The sequence below is a fragment of the Argopecten irradians genome, chromosome 14 (assembly GCF_041381155.1).
Source record: "Argopecten irradians isolate NY chromosome 14, Ai_NY, whole genome shotgun sequence".
Lineage (NCBI taxonomy): Eukaryota > Metazoa > Mollusca > Bivalvia > Pectinida > Pectinidae > Argopecten > Argopecten irradians.
This window is the reverse complement of record NC_091147.1, coordinates 38,516,568-38,533,905: the sequence shown is the minus strand read 5'-3', so window position 1 is coordinate 38,533,905 and position 17,338 is coordinate 38,516,568. Positions and strand designations below refer to the sequence as shown.

The window sequence follows — 17,338 nt, the reverse complement described above, 5'->3', positions numbered from 1 at the left end:
TTCATGCAATTTCGTCTCCAGCCAAGATTTTGGCAGCAGCAATTTGATAAGCCATTCCCAAAGGTAGCCAGAACGTGATTCCTAATGGGATGTTGTCAGACCCTCTTATCAATGTAGTGATAATAAGGATTTGTATTTTAATCAGATTGGTCTGTATAGGTGGGTCCACATTGATATATGCTGCAACTAATTCTCAGGTCCATGTGGCCCGGCTTTAAACTCTGTCGCTAGTATCGAAGCTCTTTATGTTTATTATTTAGCATAAATAACCACTCATTTCTATAATATAATCCCACAGGGACCTGTGATATAGCCTAGATACTGAAACCGTACTTGTCTTCGCGGTAACAATATTTTGGCGCTTTTGCTTTTGGTGTCCGGGCTGGAATTTTGGGTACATAACTATCGTTTATGATTGTATCGTTCAGTTTGATTAAAATCATTTTTCTCACTTCGTTTCAAAGATGAAAAAGGTTAAGATATACGTACTTTAATCAGATTTTATCTCGTTGATCCTTATTTATTTCAAAAGCGAAATTCTTCAATGCACTAATTACCACAGGGACCTGGCACGAAAATTTTTAACCAATAGTATACATATATATATTATAGTATCAAGGATACTATAATATATATATATATATGTATACTGTTAGTTTAAATAAGTCGTGAAAGGTCCCTGTGCTAATTACAGCTCAGAAATATATGTACTCTCATGATGAACAGCAAATCGTTTACGATGTGAGTACTCTGCTACTCCGGTGATTTTTGTGTAAGGCTCCATAACTATGGCATGTGAAACGTTGCAATATTCATTAAATTTATATTTTTGTTCTAAAAAATAAATACACTAGAAAATTATGTTAAAGTAATCTGATCACGTTAAATTTTAAATCATTTGATTTAATCTTTTCTTAAAAAAAAAAACCGTCGCTAAATCAGTCAATCAGAGACAACGTTACAAATGCCGACGTCATTTTGTACTTTATCAGATGATGACATGAATTTTTAAACCAATGAAATTTCTCATAACAAGCAAGATTGAATTCCATAATTTTGTTTTACACTAAACAAAGATGTTAGATTTACAATCATAATGTTTAATCTCAAGTCATGCTGGTCATGTGAGTGTATTTCGGTCATCTACGGATTGGCGACTATACCTGAGGTCATTTATGAAATCGGACAACGAACGAAAACAAAATGTGTATTGATCCATGGCAAATAAAATATCTTTCCGGCTTTCATAAAATGAATATGTATGGAAATATTTAGACTGGTCTTACACAATCCATGATGATTTAATTCTTGTTTATTGTAATATACGTCTATATGTATTGATTATAATGAATGGAAGTCTAAACTATATTAAATATCAATATTATGTGGGTTATTCAGCGCATCCGAAAGATAAAATCTTATGATGATGGACGCTAGCGTATAGAATGCCTATCTATAAAGATGAAGATAGCATTTATTATCCGGTTCAGGACTTGCGTAGTCCGCTAAACCTGCCTATATCATTACGCTTTTTGTGCGTAGTATGATAATGTAAACCAAAAAAAAAACCTAATAATATCGGTAGGTTTAGCGGTCTGGGACTTGCGAACATGTAAGTATTCCACAAGACTAATTATATAAGCATATATATACATATGTATCTGATATGATGCAAACACAGGGACCTGGTACGATTTTTTTACCAACAGGATATATGTATATATAAACTATAATATCGTATGTAATCATCAACGAAGCACAATTTCAACAAATAATTCAAATCAAAACCTCTGGAATAACAAAGATACACAGTTTTTAAGTAAGTGTCGGTAAAAATTCGTGCCATGTCCCTGTGGTTGTAACGGTGGAAACACCTTTATTTTTGCGTATACAATATTTCGCATCTTCGTTATTATCAGCATTTTCGTAAATACATACATTTGCGATCCATAACTCTTTCTAACAATAGTGCATTCATATACGTAATTAATTCACGAAACGTTTGAATTCGCGCTCGACCTCTCTCGCGAATTTGTATCTCTCGAAAATATGACACAGGGATATGAGAATATTAGTTACAGTTATATGAATTTGGACCCACCAGAGTGCCAATTGACCATTTTAGACGTTTTAGAGGTCTAGGTTAAAAAAATGAGTAAAATCATAATCTACTCACAGGCAGTACTATACATTATAACTAATATCATCATGTCCCAGATGGTTTATGGGTAATCACAATCACAGGGACCTGGCACAATTTCTAACAAACAGTGTTTATATATATATATATATATAACTGAAGAGCCATCATGAAATGGTGAATGTACAAGAGGAAAGTCGTTGACTTTTATTTTTTTATATTTTCAACTCTACATGGACACGTACTTTTTTCTTGGTATATATTATAGTATAGTGTATATTTATAAATAAATATTGTTGGTTAGAAATTAGTGCCATGTCCCTGTGATCACAATAAATATAACTTCGAAAGTAATGATTGGTAATAAACCATTTTTTTAACTGATAAGTTATTTCACATTCTTGAATACAGTGCATATCAACAGAAACATATATACATATGTATGAATGTTTCTGATTTCAACTCTATCAAAATTAATGTACCGTGTGTTTCAGTGTAGTTCTAGTTCTATACAAAAGTGAAAAAAATACTCATGTTTTATCTTCCATATCTGTTATTGTCCTGTTGTCTTTAATTTTCATATTTAATCAACTTATATATGTAATTAATTAAAAAATATATTTATATTACAAAATATTTACTACATTTTGAACTCTATGACAGTGTACATGTATGTCACTGACATACAATGTACAATTAAATTAATCAATTGGAATAAAACTATTTAAAGTAAACTATATAGAAATTGTGGTCGTAACTTTACTGATAAGATAATTTTGTTGTTTGGTTTTAGTTCTGCTCGCCACCCACAGTTATCTTTTTTATTATTATTTATGATACACAGAATACTTCATTGATAACGCGTGGTCTTCGTGTACATTGGAAGGTGCTACAACACACAAGGAAAACACTGTTAAAACCGGGGATATCAGAGCAAGATATCGCCATCGTGTAAATGCTAGGCCCACTATGCATACGATTACATAAGTCTCACTTGTTCTACTTTTATCACGTAGCCCCTAAATATTTATTATTAGCATCGCCGGATTGTGGGAAAGTCCCTCGTTTGATGTCGCAACAGGTGCTCTAAAGGGAAATCCTTCTGTGACGTCATATAGGAAATTAATCCCAGGAAAGGTCACGTGATCTATGTGCTAAATGACATGGTATGGGTACTAAAATAGTGTGTGCATATTTCCGATAACCGATAAAAACTGTTCTAGGGATCTAGAGTCAGTAATAGATACATTTGCCGAGGATTTTCTCCGTGTGTTGTTGGCATTTACAGCCGAAGGAAGCCGCGCGCGGATCAGTGAGAGTGAGCTGTGAGAGCAGACCGAGGCTACGTCCACCATCATTATAATATAACGTTAGCCTAGGCCACCATCACATCTCTTGCTCTTCCATGTTTGTTGTATTGCATACAACAGGTCGAGCTCACGGAGAACCGGAGAAACGTGTGGCTCGGAACCTCGCCAACCATAGCCAGAACGTAATCTTTATTTACATTAGGGGTGTACCGATTATGTAAATGAAAACACACACGAAAATGTATGACAGAAGAGTCACGATCGTTTAGTACTAGCAAAACATTGACAATCGACTTGTTGTAAAATCCGACATCACACACTCAGATATCATCTTAACTCGTGCAATACGTCAGATTTCCAATGGCTAGCTCCGGAGATATTCCGAACGATTGTCAAGACGATTCATTGCGACAGAAACAAGGGACAAGGTAAGTGTGACGAACCCATTATCGAATATTTTCTACAATGGAAAGCAATTTGACACGTGCTGTCAACACGCGCATACAGGTTGCATGCTCGCGCGATCTAATTATCTAATTGACTATGGAAGCTTTGATAACTTACCTTGCGGGTGATGTTCGTTTTAATCAACTAATATAATAAGATTTTCCTTATGAATATCTTTTGTAGCTATGGGGAATCATATCAGTATAAAAATAACATGCATACTGTATAAACAACAAAAATATCTGACGTAAGTCAATGCATCTTGAAATTTGATTGAAACACATCTTAAAAGGTCATGTTTGATTAGTTAGATAAAGGTCATCTGCGGTTTGATATATCTGTATATGTAGCGAAATACGGGGTTTCAAGATACATAAACAATGTGAGTGAAGTACGATTTACCATCAATTAGGCCTACCTTCAGGTGATTGTGACATCACAAAAATCACGTCAAAATATGACATTACATTCACCGGAAGTTGTTGACGTAATACTGTGACCACATCGGTTTCGGTATTTTGAAACCTCCTTATTGAACTTGGACAATATTAATGAATATTGACAAGATGACATGTGTAGAGTTTGAAGGTTCTGGGTTCGAAACGCTAGACTGGATGCTGCATTTCCTCCTTTCCTGTTACAAAATATGTGAGTTTGCAACCGGGGGTACCCCGGCTGCATTCTTAGCAGGAGGATATGCAAACTTCTGAGCGATTGGAGTCTTGCGATGAGCATATATAGACTTGTAAAAACTGGAAAAGAATGTATGTCTGATATACAGAACTGGATTGAACATCGGTGAACAGGTGTATAATATTGAAACTATATTCATACTGAGGCTGCAGGGTCATACAAGTGCATGTCCTCCAGTACAGGCACACATCTCTAAATTGCTCCCAATTAAGTACTGCTTGTTGAGACTGTATCAAAGATGTCTACCGGCACGTAATATGATGTAATTATAAATAATGTGTGGCAATTAAGCCAAGATCGAACCCATGGCCCGAACTTACTGGTCCGCTAGCCTGCTCTACCAACTGATCACGATCTAAAGGGATGAAGCTAGAAGGGGACAATATCACTATTTACATTATAGTAACAATTAAAACCTGCTACACTACTCCCCCCCCCCTCCCCCCAACCAACTTGGGTTCTATTTCAATGGTAGTCTCGAAGCTAAATTAAAATGTAACAAGGGTTGAGTAGTGTGGCGTTAGCTTGGATCGAACCTGTACCCCTGAGTTTACAGGCCTAGGTACGTTGCTGAACCAAAGGGAAATTCAACCCTCCCCCTCCCCTTACCTGTTACCGCCCCACTTTGTACAATAGTAAGTTACTTTAGCTTTCGGGTTTGAGATGTGGACAATCCGGTGGGGGATTGAACCTGTTTTTACAGGTCCGTCGCTCTACCAACTGAAATGAAGGAAATCTCCCCCCCCCCCCCACACCACCACCGCAAAGCTAGAAAGAGGCCATATCATGTCGTACAATATTTAGTTAAGTACTGCTAAAACCTACATTATATATAATTATTTGATGTGTGATGATGGGTAGAGGCTGTGGTATTCCTGTTGGCCTTGTCCCCTTAATTGTTACTGTGTCAACTAATGCATTCTCTGGCAACCACGTACAAGAACGTGCTACAACGCACAAGGAAAACACTATTAAAACCAGGCAGATCAGATCAAGATATCGCGGTTGTGTAAATAATGCTAGTAGCAGAATTTTTTGTTTCATTGACTGGATAGCTTAATTCATTGATTGAGTATAGGTGAAGACATCACAAAAAAAATGTTTGTTTGATGTAATAAAGAATACAGATAATCCTTCCAAGATATCAACATCCTCGATACTCCAGGGTTTACTATCACTGATGTAATATCCACCCCTGGACTATCTCAAAGTAAAAATGAAGACAACAGAATTGACACTGGTAATTTGATCCTTTGATGGCAGTACCGTACACTGTTGTTGACTGTTGCTTTAAAATAAAAATAAAAAATGATCCAATTTTTTTTACTAGGTAGGTCTTAATACAACAAAATTTATTCAAACAAAAAAATTGACCTTTGACCTTTAAGGATCTGTCTTGTGTCTGAGTCCTATGTGTGATCACGAGCCCTAGTCTGGCAGCAGGTACCAACATGTTGATTGTCGTACAAATCAAATTCTCTGCCAAACTCAGCTGGTCAATCAGAACTTTGGGAGACAGAGACTGATCGTGCCTGTAAACAGCAATGTGGCCGACATGAAAAAGAACGACATAGAAGTTAATGTGATACATAACCATTGAACAAAATTTTTACATAGAAACCATGACTACATTTAAAGATGCTCCACCGCCGACAAAGCATAAATGATATTCATCATTTGGATAATAATTGGTGTTTACTCGTGTATATATATGTATAATTAACACAAAAAATAATATAAAATAATTAACTTCGCCTTTGGTGCATGCGAAATCAGTACTTCATTCCATATAGGATATAGTGGCACGGAATTTTTTCGGGATGCAATTAATTATTTGTTATATTTTTAACTTGAAGTAAAATTAAATTAGAAGCTCAAACTTTTCAATGATGGTAAAGGTCTAAAGTAAAAAATTAAAAGCTCAAACTTTTCAATGATGGTAAAGGTCTTAAGTAAGTAACTTTTGTAACTGAAGAAAAATACTAAATCGCCTGCTCCTGTGTTTAATAGTGAAAAAATACTATTTGTCAGCGGTGGAGCATCTTTAAACAATATCAGGAGACCTAAATGTTTTAATATATTCTCAAAAGTGAATGTTCTATTGACATATTAAACTAATGTGTATGAAGTTCTTAAAGATATAGCCAATTGCAATAATGATTTAATCATTGAATAATCATTGATTATTGGTAAAATAAACAACACATTGTAACAAAAAAGAAAATGTCCACAAATTGTTTAGAATATTAACAAGAAAAAAAAAGATGTCCGAATCGAGTCTACTGGCTACCCTAAGTTTTTAACATGAATTTCTTGGCAGAATTAAAAAAAATATCAAATTATCGCCCCTTGTTTGAAAATCCAAAATAGGTCAAACTTCTTATTCGTGTGTAATTAATTTTTAAAAGTCCCAAAACAACTTGTCACAAATCAATTTGAAAAATAATTAGAATAAAGAACATGTTATGGTATTCATACTTTCAATCTGTATTTATCAAAGATTGAGTCCAAGTTAGATGAATTTGAGATCTCATAAATTAGGAAAGGAGGAAGAGGGTGGGGCTTATTAAGTTGAAGACAATAGTCTGCTTTTTTGATTGCGCTTATTTGTTGTTATGGATGTTGTAGATTTGCGTAAGAATGAAAGACACAACCCATGTGTGACGGAGGCATAGTACAGATTAAAATTGGTCGCCTACACAAGTGTAGTAATGTAATTACAAAGAACGGTAGAAATTAAAAAAGTCAGAGTTCCACATTGATTCTAAGGTATACATTGCTTTTGTTTAATTGTCAATTTGTGAAGGCAAGTAAATACTTCGGTCTATGCTCTTGATTACCCAAGTGAAGGATTTAAGAAGTCATGTCATGATTATGTCAGAAAAGTATTTATTCATTGGTAAAAATTGTGGATGTGCGACGCCAACAGAACTTTATGACTCTACATAGCAATAGGTTTACTCAAATCCATCATGTAAATCAGGTGTGATTAAGTGTTAATTTCATTGCAAAGAGAAAACTGATGGAAAGAAAAATGAAAGTAAAAAGAATCTTACCTACATACATACAGACACTCCTTTATAAAAGGAATTACAATGTACTTGTTCAGGGCTTTATCTAGGGTCTCTCAGGGGCCGATATATCGGCCCCATTCTCAATGATTTTTATGCTAGAATTTTCCCAACTTCATGGGGTTTATTCCCAATCTGAAAATGGTGGCAAAGTCCCACAACTTTTGAGACTAATTGCGATCGAACGCACCTGAAAAATTGCGTTAATCAGTTACATTTGCGTTTTATTTAGCACAGAATACTTTTCTATTTAAAAATGTGTTTTTTTTTATGTAACATCATGTAGTTTAAATTACATGTTAAAGATATATGGTGAGTTTTATGTTCTCCTACTGAACATGGATTTATGAATCTTATGTCGATATGCCGATGATTTTTCCCAAATTCACTCAGGGGCCTTAACCAGAAAGTTACCAGAAACACATATATATCATTTTGTATGGCCTATTTAAGGTAAAGTTAGAGGATATATGTTATCTAACATGTACTCGTTCTTTTAATCAAACATGTACTCGTTCTTTTAGTCCATATTGGTCACTTTATATAATGATACTGTCTATTAATAGACTTCTCCGTGGTGGTGTTAAGAATAAAATCAAAGTTGATTGGTACATGTAAGCTATTTATTATGAATCTGTGAACGATTTGATAGGTTTAACCTATTGACGTTAAGGACAACGTCTTTTCCTGGTCCATGTTTATGATTTGATACCAATTTACCGGAGCTATATAATCAATATTGACGTCATTGAAGAACAGTATATAGAATAGGTATGATAGTATACTGGAAGGTTATATGAAGGTCACAGTAATGTAAAATCTGATCCTGACAGTTGTCATCACGAAAATCATATATCTACATTGGTACTTTCGACAGAATTAAGTCTAGATCAGATAAATGGGAAGCAACACAATTTATAGGATACCTTATAGCCACCTACATGTAATATCATTCACCCCTGAAATTATATAATGGACTGGTCTAGTCTTTGATTTAGAAGAGTCTAAATGTGTCTACAGGGGTGAATGAGATAAATGGTGTTATGCAAGTCTAAAGTCACCAAGAGATTATTTATGAACAGCCATTGGTTGCTAGTAGGTTTTTTATGAGATTCACATCAAACCTGCCTGGCAAGTCTAGGGGTTGACCAAACGTTCGAGAGACCAGAATGTTGTGATCTTTGAGTTGTGGTCTTTTGAGTCCTCAACCCTGTAGGTAGGGCGTTAGAATTGTACGTGCTGTCCTTATTGCATGATTGTAAAAGACGACTAACTTTAGGATCTTATCTTTTCTCTTCTTCCTCTTCACTGTTGGTCTTTTTGGGTTCTGTCCCCTGGCCGAGACACACCAAATTAAAGTCAATAAAAGTGGTAGTTTCTGCTCCTGCTTTGCGCTAAGCATACAGGGAGTAGGACGACTGGTTTGCCCATTGCAAGTATAATATGACCGGATGGGGTGTATTGCTTGGCGTCTTCGGCAACATGCTTCAGTGGAAGGGCTAGAGTTCCGCTTATAACAAGAAGACACAACACAAATATACCGCAGTCTCCCAAAACTTGCAACACACACTACAAACACACAACACACTGCATACATGGGAGACCGTCCTTATATGACCCTGGCTATATTAATAAGATATTATTCGAACAAATAAACAAATTTTGTGTCTTGCTGGCTTTGACTGTATTTTCATGCGCCCCTACAATGAAATTTAGAGTGAGGAGTGGGCTGGATGTTACAGTGTTATGTCCATTGCATCATGTCCAGTCACGTCCTGTTCCGTCCAGTCACGTCCTGTTCCGTCCAGTACCTTTCCAACTTTGATACATGTACAGGGTCATTCACGTCAATCATGTCAGAGACATTCAGACGTTTTTCTAAATATTCATACCGTATTCAACCCAATAGGTGCCCATGTCCCTATAAGCGCCCCTCCCCCTTTTTGAGGCCTCAATTTCAATTGCTCAGGCATAAATAAGGACCAAAACTACATAAAACGGTATAAATTTGCAATAATTTTGACTTATTAGCACCTTTTCATTTTTATAAATTTTTTAAGCGCCTAGGGCGCTTATTGGGTCGAATACTGTAACTGTGTTTTGTCATATCCTATTTGCTAGTAACAGACATGATAATAATAAACAGGAAACATCACAAAATAATGTAATATTATACACTAACGTCTCAGAATTCAACAGATGTTGAATCTAGGTTTATTATGCATTTATATGTTGTGAACCACTCTGGTTTGGTCAAGTTGAGCATGGATTTAAAATTTTGTTTTCACATTGATTAGGTATGAAGAATGAGGAGTCTAACTGCCAGTAAAACCATATTCTGTATTTGCATATTACAGAGTTATCTGCCCTTGCAGGTAGGTATTGATTGTGACGTCATGTGTTTGCGAGCGTAACGTCATACGTTTCAGAGAAAACGACGTGAATTGTGCTCACAAAATAATGAGGTAACAATCTATACCTACCCGCAAGGGAGCTAACTCTGTAATATGCAAAGACGGAATTGCTCTGTATGTATACATACCTGATGGTGATCATGACGTTTGTGGATTGTCTTGGTGATAAAGTATTTTCTGATGATCAGCTCAACATTTTGAAATCCAAGATGGCCACTATATATGCATGGCTGTCACACTTCAGGAAAATCTACAAAATGTATTTTTGGTCCCAGAAACGTCCACATGGACTTGTAACATAGGTTGTGAGAAAGTCTGTTGTGTATACATGTGTACTAGGCCTATATACTATATAAAAGGAGAAGGGAACCAACGGCTCGCTTGGAAGAGGTACACCTGCCTCTACAAAAGTTGCCGGTATTCCGTCAAACATGGATAAATATGTATATATTTAATACTAATATATTCTTAAATAAATTTTCAATACAGAAAACACAACTTCAGACACGAAATAATATATTAATATACCTTTATTTCATCATGAACGTGGAAAATGCAGTCAGATATCCTCACTGTCGTTATGCCTGTCCAGTGAAATCTAGGTCAAAGGCACTCATATTCCCTAGTAACAAATTTTGTATGCATTCATTTCACTTTCTGGTGATATTTTCCCATTGCAAATACAAATAGGCTATCTCCGATAACGCTTTCATTAATCCAATCCAACAACTAAGCGAGGAATCACACTTTTTTTATCCAGCACTCGACTCTTGTTCGTATAATCCGCCATATTGTAATTGATGATGGGTACCATTTTTAGTGTACTCGCCCTTACCCGCTACTGCACTGAAATTCTGTACCCAGACTCTGTATAAATTAAGTTTCATGGTTAAGGTTCTTAAAAGTACCTTTATTTGAAATACACGTATCATTAATTGAAGAATCTAACTTAAGTCGAGACTCTAATGTTTTACTTTACCGTTACCACATTAATATTGTAGCTTTTAGTATACAGGCACTGTGTATATGGGGTTTCCAGTTCGGGTCCGGGTATGGGGTACACACAATATCCACTCAAACGTGTTTAAACCTAGATTTCAGTGGACAAGCAAAACGACAGCGAGGAAATCTGACTGCATTTTCCACGTTCATAGTTAAATAAAGGTATGTTAATATATTATATCGTGATTGAAGTTGTGTTTTCCATGTCGAAAATTTATTTAAGAATGTATTGGTATTATATATGTACATATTTATCCATGTTTGACGGAATACGGGCGACTTTTGTAGAGGCAGGTGTACCTCTTCCAAGCGAGTCGTTGGTTCCCTTGTCCTTTTATATAGTATATAGTACACATGTATACACCACAGACTTTCTCACAACCTACGTTACAAGTCCCTGTGGAAACGTCGGTCATTTTGTGTTTCCTGATTGTCAAGTCAGAACAAGATGTATTAATTTATGTACCATCAATACTGATCATGAAAGATCTAGAGTTACAATATATAATGTCTGACTGATTTCGAGGTTTTTCATACGCAACTTTTGGTTCCCTAATAAGCATCCCATTTAATTACAATTTTTTAAGCGCTACGGACGCTAATTACGACGAATATGGTAGTTGCTATTTTTGTCAAGAAGCTTTCACAAATGGAATATACAGCACACTTGCATTGTCATGCGAGTATAGATTTGCTGGGATTTTAATGACATAGTTATTATGATAATTAATTAATAATTTATTCCATGCCTGAGCAACACTAGCACTCTCTAAGCTAAATAATTAAGTATACATATGGGTATAAGGCAATTTATTGAACAAGCCAGTATCATTCAGCTCACTTTAGGGAACAAATTACATTGTAAGGTCAAAAGTTAGCTACAACTCAGTGAATGATATGATGCAACAGACATTGGTTATGTTCCATAGTTTCGCATTCTCAGGAACATAAATCGTAAACGACGATCCAATTAAAACCTTAATAGTTGCTTCAATTCCTCATGAACATATACAATTGTAAGCTAGTGCTTCCCTGAAATAAATTTATTTTATGGTTTAACGTCCTATTAACACCCAGGGTCATTTATGGACATGCCAGCTAGGTGTTTAGGTGGAGGAAGGCAGGAGTTCCCGCAGAAAAACCAGCACCCAGCAACAGTACCTGACATCTGCCCCATTTGGGATTCAAACTCCTGTGACCCAGATGTGATAATAATTCAAATTATGACATCAATATTTGCTTTCGCATAAACTTTCCTTGTAAGATGCAAACTTGCATAAATTTCATCCGTTTGTAGAAGGCAGTTAGAATACAGTAGAATCAGAAGGCATGGGCCTATTATAAAACCAAAAGTACAACTTATTTAAAATATTGCTTCCTCGTGTACAGATATACGTGGTGAACTAAGTCAATAATTGCAGCATTTTTTCGCCTTTGTGAATTAACATTCAAATTGTAGGCTTACATTGTAGGCTTGGGTTGATTGTAGTAATGACCAATTAATGTTTTTCTGTAATTTCTTAAGAAACTGCATCAAAATGATTTTATCCAGTAATTATGACACCAATTGTTGCATTGTTTCCGGCATGAACATTCATTTTTCAAGCTCAGAGAATAATATACAAGGTACATATTCAAACGGCACATTATACAGGTAATTTGTACAATATGTTTGCAATAAATGTGTGAAATATGACAGGTTAAGGTATTATACAGGTGAAAGCTATACAGGTAGGAAATCTTGTGGTATGTGACATATTTGATAGGGTGACTTAATATACAGGGTGTCACAAAGGCAGGTTTGACTGTAAAAGTTTAAGATATTCCAGGATAACATGGAGTTTCCATTATTAAAAGGAGAGACACACACAACATCACCATACCACAAGGAGACACAACATGTCTCCCAAATCACATCCACACTCTCCCAAATCACACTATACACAAGGAGACACAACATGACCAACACCACAGTGACCCCACCACAGTCCCAAATCATACTATCACAAGGAGACACAACATGACCATCCACAGTCTCCCAAATCACACAACATGACCATACCACAGTCTCCCAAATCACACTATCACAAGGAGACACAACATGACCATACCACAGTCTCCCAAATCACACTATCACAAGGAGACACAACATGAACATACCACAGTCTCCCAAATCACATTATCACAAGGAGACACAACATGACCATACCACAGTCTCCCAAATCACATTATCACAAGGAGACACAACATGACCATACCACACTCTCCCAAATCACACTATCACAAGGAGACACAACATGACCACACCACACAGTCCCAAATCACACTATCACAAGGAGACACAACATGGCCGTACAACAGTCTCCCAAATCACACTATCACAAGGAGACACAACATGACCATACCACACTCTCCAAAATCAAACTATCACAAGGAGACACAACATGACCATACCACAGTCTCCCAAATCACACTATCACAAGGAGACACAACATGACCACACCACAGTCTCCCAAATCACAATATCACAAGGAGACACAACATGACCATACCACAGTCTCCCAAATCACATTATCACAAGGAGACACAACATGACCATACCACAGTCTCCCAAATCACATTATCACAAGGAGACACAACATGACCATACAACAGTCTCCCAAATCACACTATCACAAGGAGACACAACATGACCATACCACACTCTCCCAAATCACACTATCACAAGGAGACACGTGATATACTTCAGTCTCCCAAAAATTGTATGTAGTCACCACACACAGCACATCACATTAAGGAGAGGCTAACCTTACAGGTGTTAAAGGTTTAAGTTCTATCAATAAAGGAGTTTAAGGTTAAGTTATATCAATAAAGGAGTTTAAGGTTAAGTTATATCAATAAAGGAGTTTAAGGTTAAGTTATATCAATAAAGGAGTTTAAGGTTAAGTTTTATCTCAATAAAGGAGTTTAAGGTTAAGTTTTATCAATAAAGGAGTTTAAGGTTAAGTTTTATCAATAAAGGAGTTTAAGGTTAAGTTTTATCAATAAAGGAGTTTAAGGTTAAGTTTTATCAATAAAGGAGTTTAAGGTTAAGTTCTATCAATAAAGGAGTTTAAGGTTAAGTTTTATCAATAAAGGAGTTTAAGGTTAAGTTTTATCAATAAAGGAGTTTAAGGTTAAGTTATATCAATAAAGGAGTTTAAGGTTAAGTTATATCAATAAAGGAGTTTAAGGTTAAGTTTTATCAATAAAGGAGTTTAAGGTTAAGTTATATCTCAATAAAGGAGTTTAAGGTTAAGTTATATCAATAAAGGAGTTTAAGGTTAAGTTATATCAATAAAGGAGTTTAAGGTTAAGTTTTATCAATAAAGGAGTTTAAGGTTAAGTTATATCAATAAAGGAGTTTAAGGTTAAGTTATATCAATAAAGGAGTTTAAGGTTAAGTTATATCAATAAAGGAGTTTAAGGTTAAGTTATATCAATAAAGGAGTTTAAGGTTAAGTTATATCAATAAAGGAGTTTAAGGTTAAGTTATATCAATAAAGGAGTTTAAGGTTAAGTTTTATCAATAAAGGAGTTTAAGGTTAAGTTATATCAATAAAGGAGTTTAAGGTTAAGTTTATCAATAAAGGAGTTTAAGGTTTAAGTTAATATCAATAAAGGAGTTTAAGGTTAAGTTATATATCAATAAAGGAGTTTAAGGTTAAGTTATATCAATAAAGGAGTTTAAGGTTAAGTTTTATCTCAATAAAGGAGTTTAAGGTTAAGTTTTATCAATAAAGGAGTTTAAGGTTAAGTTTTATCAATAAAGGAGTTTAAGGTTAAGTTATATCAATAAAGGAGTTTAAGGTTAAGTTATATCAATAAAGGAGTTTAAGGTTAAGTTTTATCAATAAAGGAGTTTAAGGTTAAGTTTTATCAATAAAGGAGTTTAAGGTTAAGTTTTATCAATAAAGGAGTTTAAGGTTAAGTTATATCAATAAAGGAGTTTAAGGTTAAGTTTTATCAATAAAGGAGTTTAAGGTTAAGTTTTATCTCAATAAAGAAGTTTAAGGTTAAGTTTTATCAATAAAAGAGTTTAAGGTTAAGTTATATCTCAATAAAGGAGTTTAAGGTTAAGTTTTATCAATAAAGGAGTTTAAGGTTAAGTTTTATCAATAAAGGAGTTTAAGGTTAAGTTTTATCAATAAAGGAGTTTAAGGTTAAGTTTTATCAATAAAGGAGTTTAAGGTTAAGTTTTATCTCAATAAAGGAGTTTAAGGTTAAGTTTTATCAATAAAGGAGTTTAAGGTTAAGTTTTATCAATAAAGGAGTTTAAGGTTAAGTTATATCAATAAAGGAGTTTAAGGTTAAGTTATATCAATAAAGGAGTTTAAGGTTAAGTTATATCTCAATAAAGGAGTTTAAGGTTAAGTTTTATCAATAAAGGAGTTTAAGGTTAAGTTTTATCAATAAAGGAGTTTAAGGTTAAGTTTTATCAATAAAGGAGTTTAAGGTTAAGTTTTATCAATAAAGGAGTTTAAGGTTAAGTTTTATCAATAAAGGAGTTTAAGGTTAAGTTTTATCAATAAAGGAGTTTAAGGTTAAGTTATATCAATAAAGGAGTTTAAGGTTAAGTTATATCAATAAAGGAGTTTAAGGTTAAGTTATATCAATAAAGGAGTTTAAGGTTAAGTTATATCAATAAAGGAGTTTAAGGTTAAGTTTTATCAATAAAGGAGTTTAAGGTTAAGTTTTATCAATAAAGGAGTTTATAAGTTAGTTTATCAATAAAGGAGTTTAAGGTTAAGTTTTATCAATAAAGGAGTTTAAGGTTAAGTTATATCAATAAAGGAGTTTAAGGTTAAGTTTATCAATAAAGGAGTTTAAGGTTAAGTTATATCAATAAAGGAGTTTAAGGTTAAGTTTTATCAATAAAGGAGTTTAAGGTTAAGTTATATCAATAAAGGAGTTTAAGGTTAAGTTTATCAATAAAGGAGTTTAAGGTTAAGTTTTATCAATAAAGGAGTTTAAGGTTAAGTTTTATCAATAAAGGAGTTTAAGGTTAGTTATATCAATAAAGGAGTTTAAGGTTAAGTTTATCAATAAGGAGTTTAAGGTTAAGTTTTATCAATAAAGGAGTTTAAGGTTAAGTTTTATCAATAAAGGAGTTTAAGGTTAAGTTATATCAATAAAGGAGTTTAAGGTTAAGTTTTATCAATAAAGGAGTTTAAGGTTAAGTTTATCAATAAAGGAGTTTAAGGTTAAGTTTTATATCAATAAAGGAGTTTAAGGTTAAGTTTATCAATAAAGGAGTTTAAGGTTAAGTTATATCAATAAAGGAGTTTAAGGTTAAGTTATATCAATAAAGGAGTTTAAGGTTAAGTTTTATCAATAAAGGAGTTTAAGGTTAAGTTCTATCAATAAAGGAGTTTAAGGTTAAGTTTTATCTCAATAAAGGAGTTTAAGGTTAAGTTTTATCAATAAAGGAGTTTAAGGTTAAGTTTTATCTCAATACAGGAGTTTAAGGTTAAGTTTTATCAATAAAGGAGTTTAAGGTTAAGTTATATCAATAAAGGAGTTTAAGGTTAAGTTTTATCTCAATAAAGGAGTTTAAGGTTAAGTTATATCAATAAAGGAGTTTAAGGTCAACCACTCCCCTAAAAGTTAAGTAGCTCTTCACCTGAAACTTGAATCCCTCTCTGTGGTATGTAGATGTACTATAAACTTCCTGTGTGTGAGCCCCTATATCTTGTGAATCTCCCGTTTAAAGGACACAGATAAAATACTACTGAACATGCATGCCACGACACCACTACGACAGTAAAACGCTGTATCCCATGACATCGCCCGTTCGACCATGTGTAAAAAATGGTCATGGCTAAGTCGAATCCTGCATCCCAGTATCATGTGTAGACCTTCTTACAGTATTCGACCCATTAAGCGCCCAGGGCATTTAAAAAATTGAATATATGAAAAGATTCTAATAAGACGAAATTGTTGCAAATCTGGACAGTTTTGTGTAGTTTTGGTCTTTATTTATGCGTGGACAATTGAAATCGAGGCCTGAAAAGGGGGAGGGGTGCCTATAGGAACATGGGCACTTATTGGGCTGAATACGGTATCTTCTACTTTCTCCAAGAAAAAACTTGATATTGATAGGTGGTACATGTCATATGTAGGCGGTTTGCTAGTGAGACATACTTAGCAATAGATAGACTCTCATGTAGGCAGTTTATTACTGAGACGAATAGCTTTATTACAGGGATTGCCTCTGAACAA

At 34.4% G+C, this 17,338-nt stretch overlaps 1 protein-coding gene across 1 annotated transcript in view; it reads left to right on the top strand.

The window, feature by feature from the left end:
• Positions 1–3,258: 3,258 nt before the first annotated feature.
• The window catches only part of LOC138308150 (beta-arrestin-1-like), a 64,562-nt gene continuing 50,482 nt past the window's right edge, over positions 3,259–17,338 (top strand). Inside the window, exon 1 of the mRNA XM_069249090.1 lies at positions 3,259–3,878. Coding sequence (XP_069105191.1) covers positions 3,811–3,878 — 68 coding nt within the window. The 5' untranslated portion in view covers positions 3,259–3,810. The remainder of the gene's footprint in view (positions 3,879–17,338) is intronic.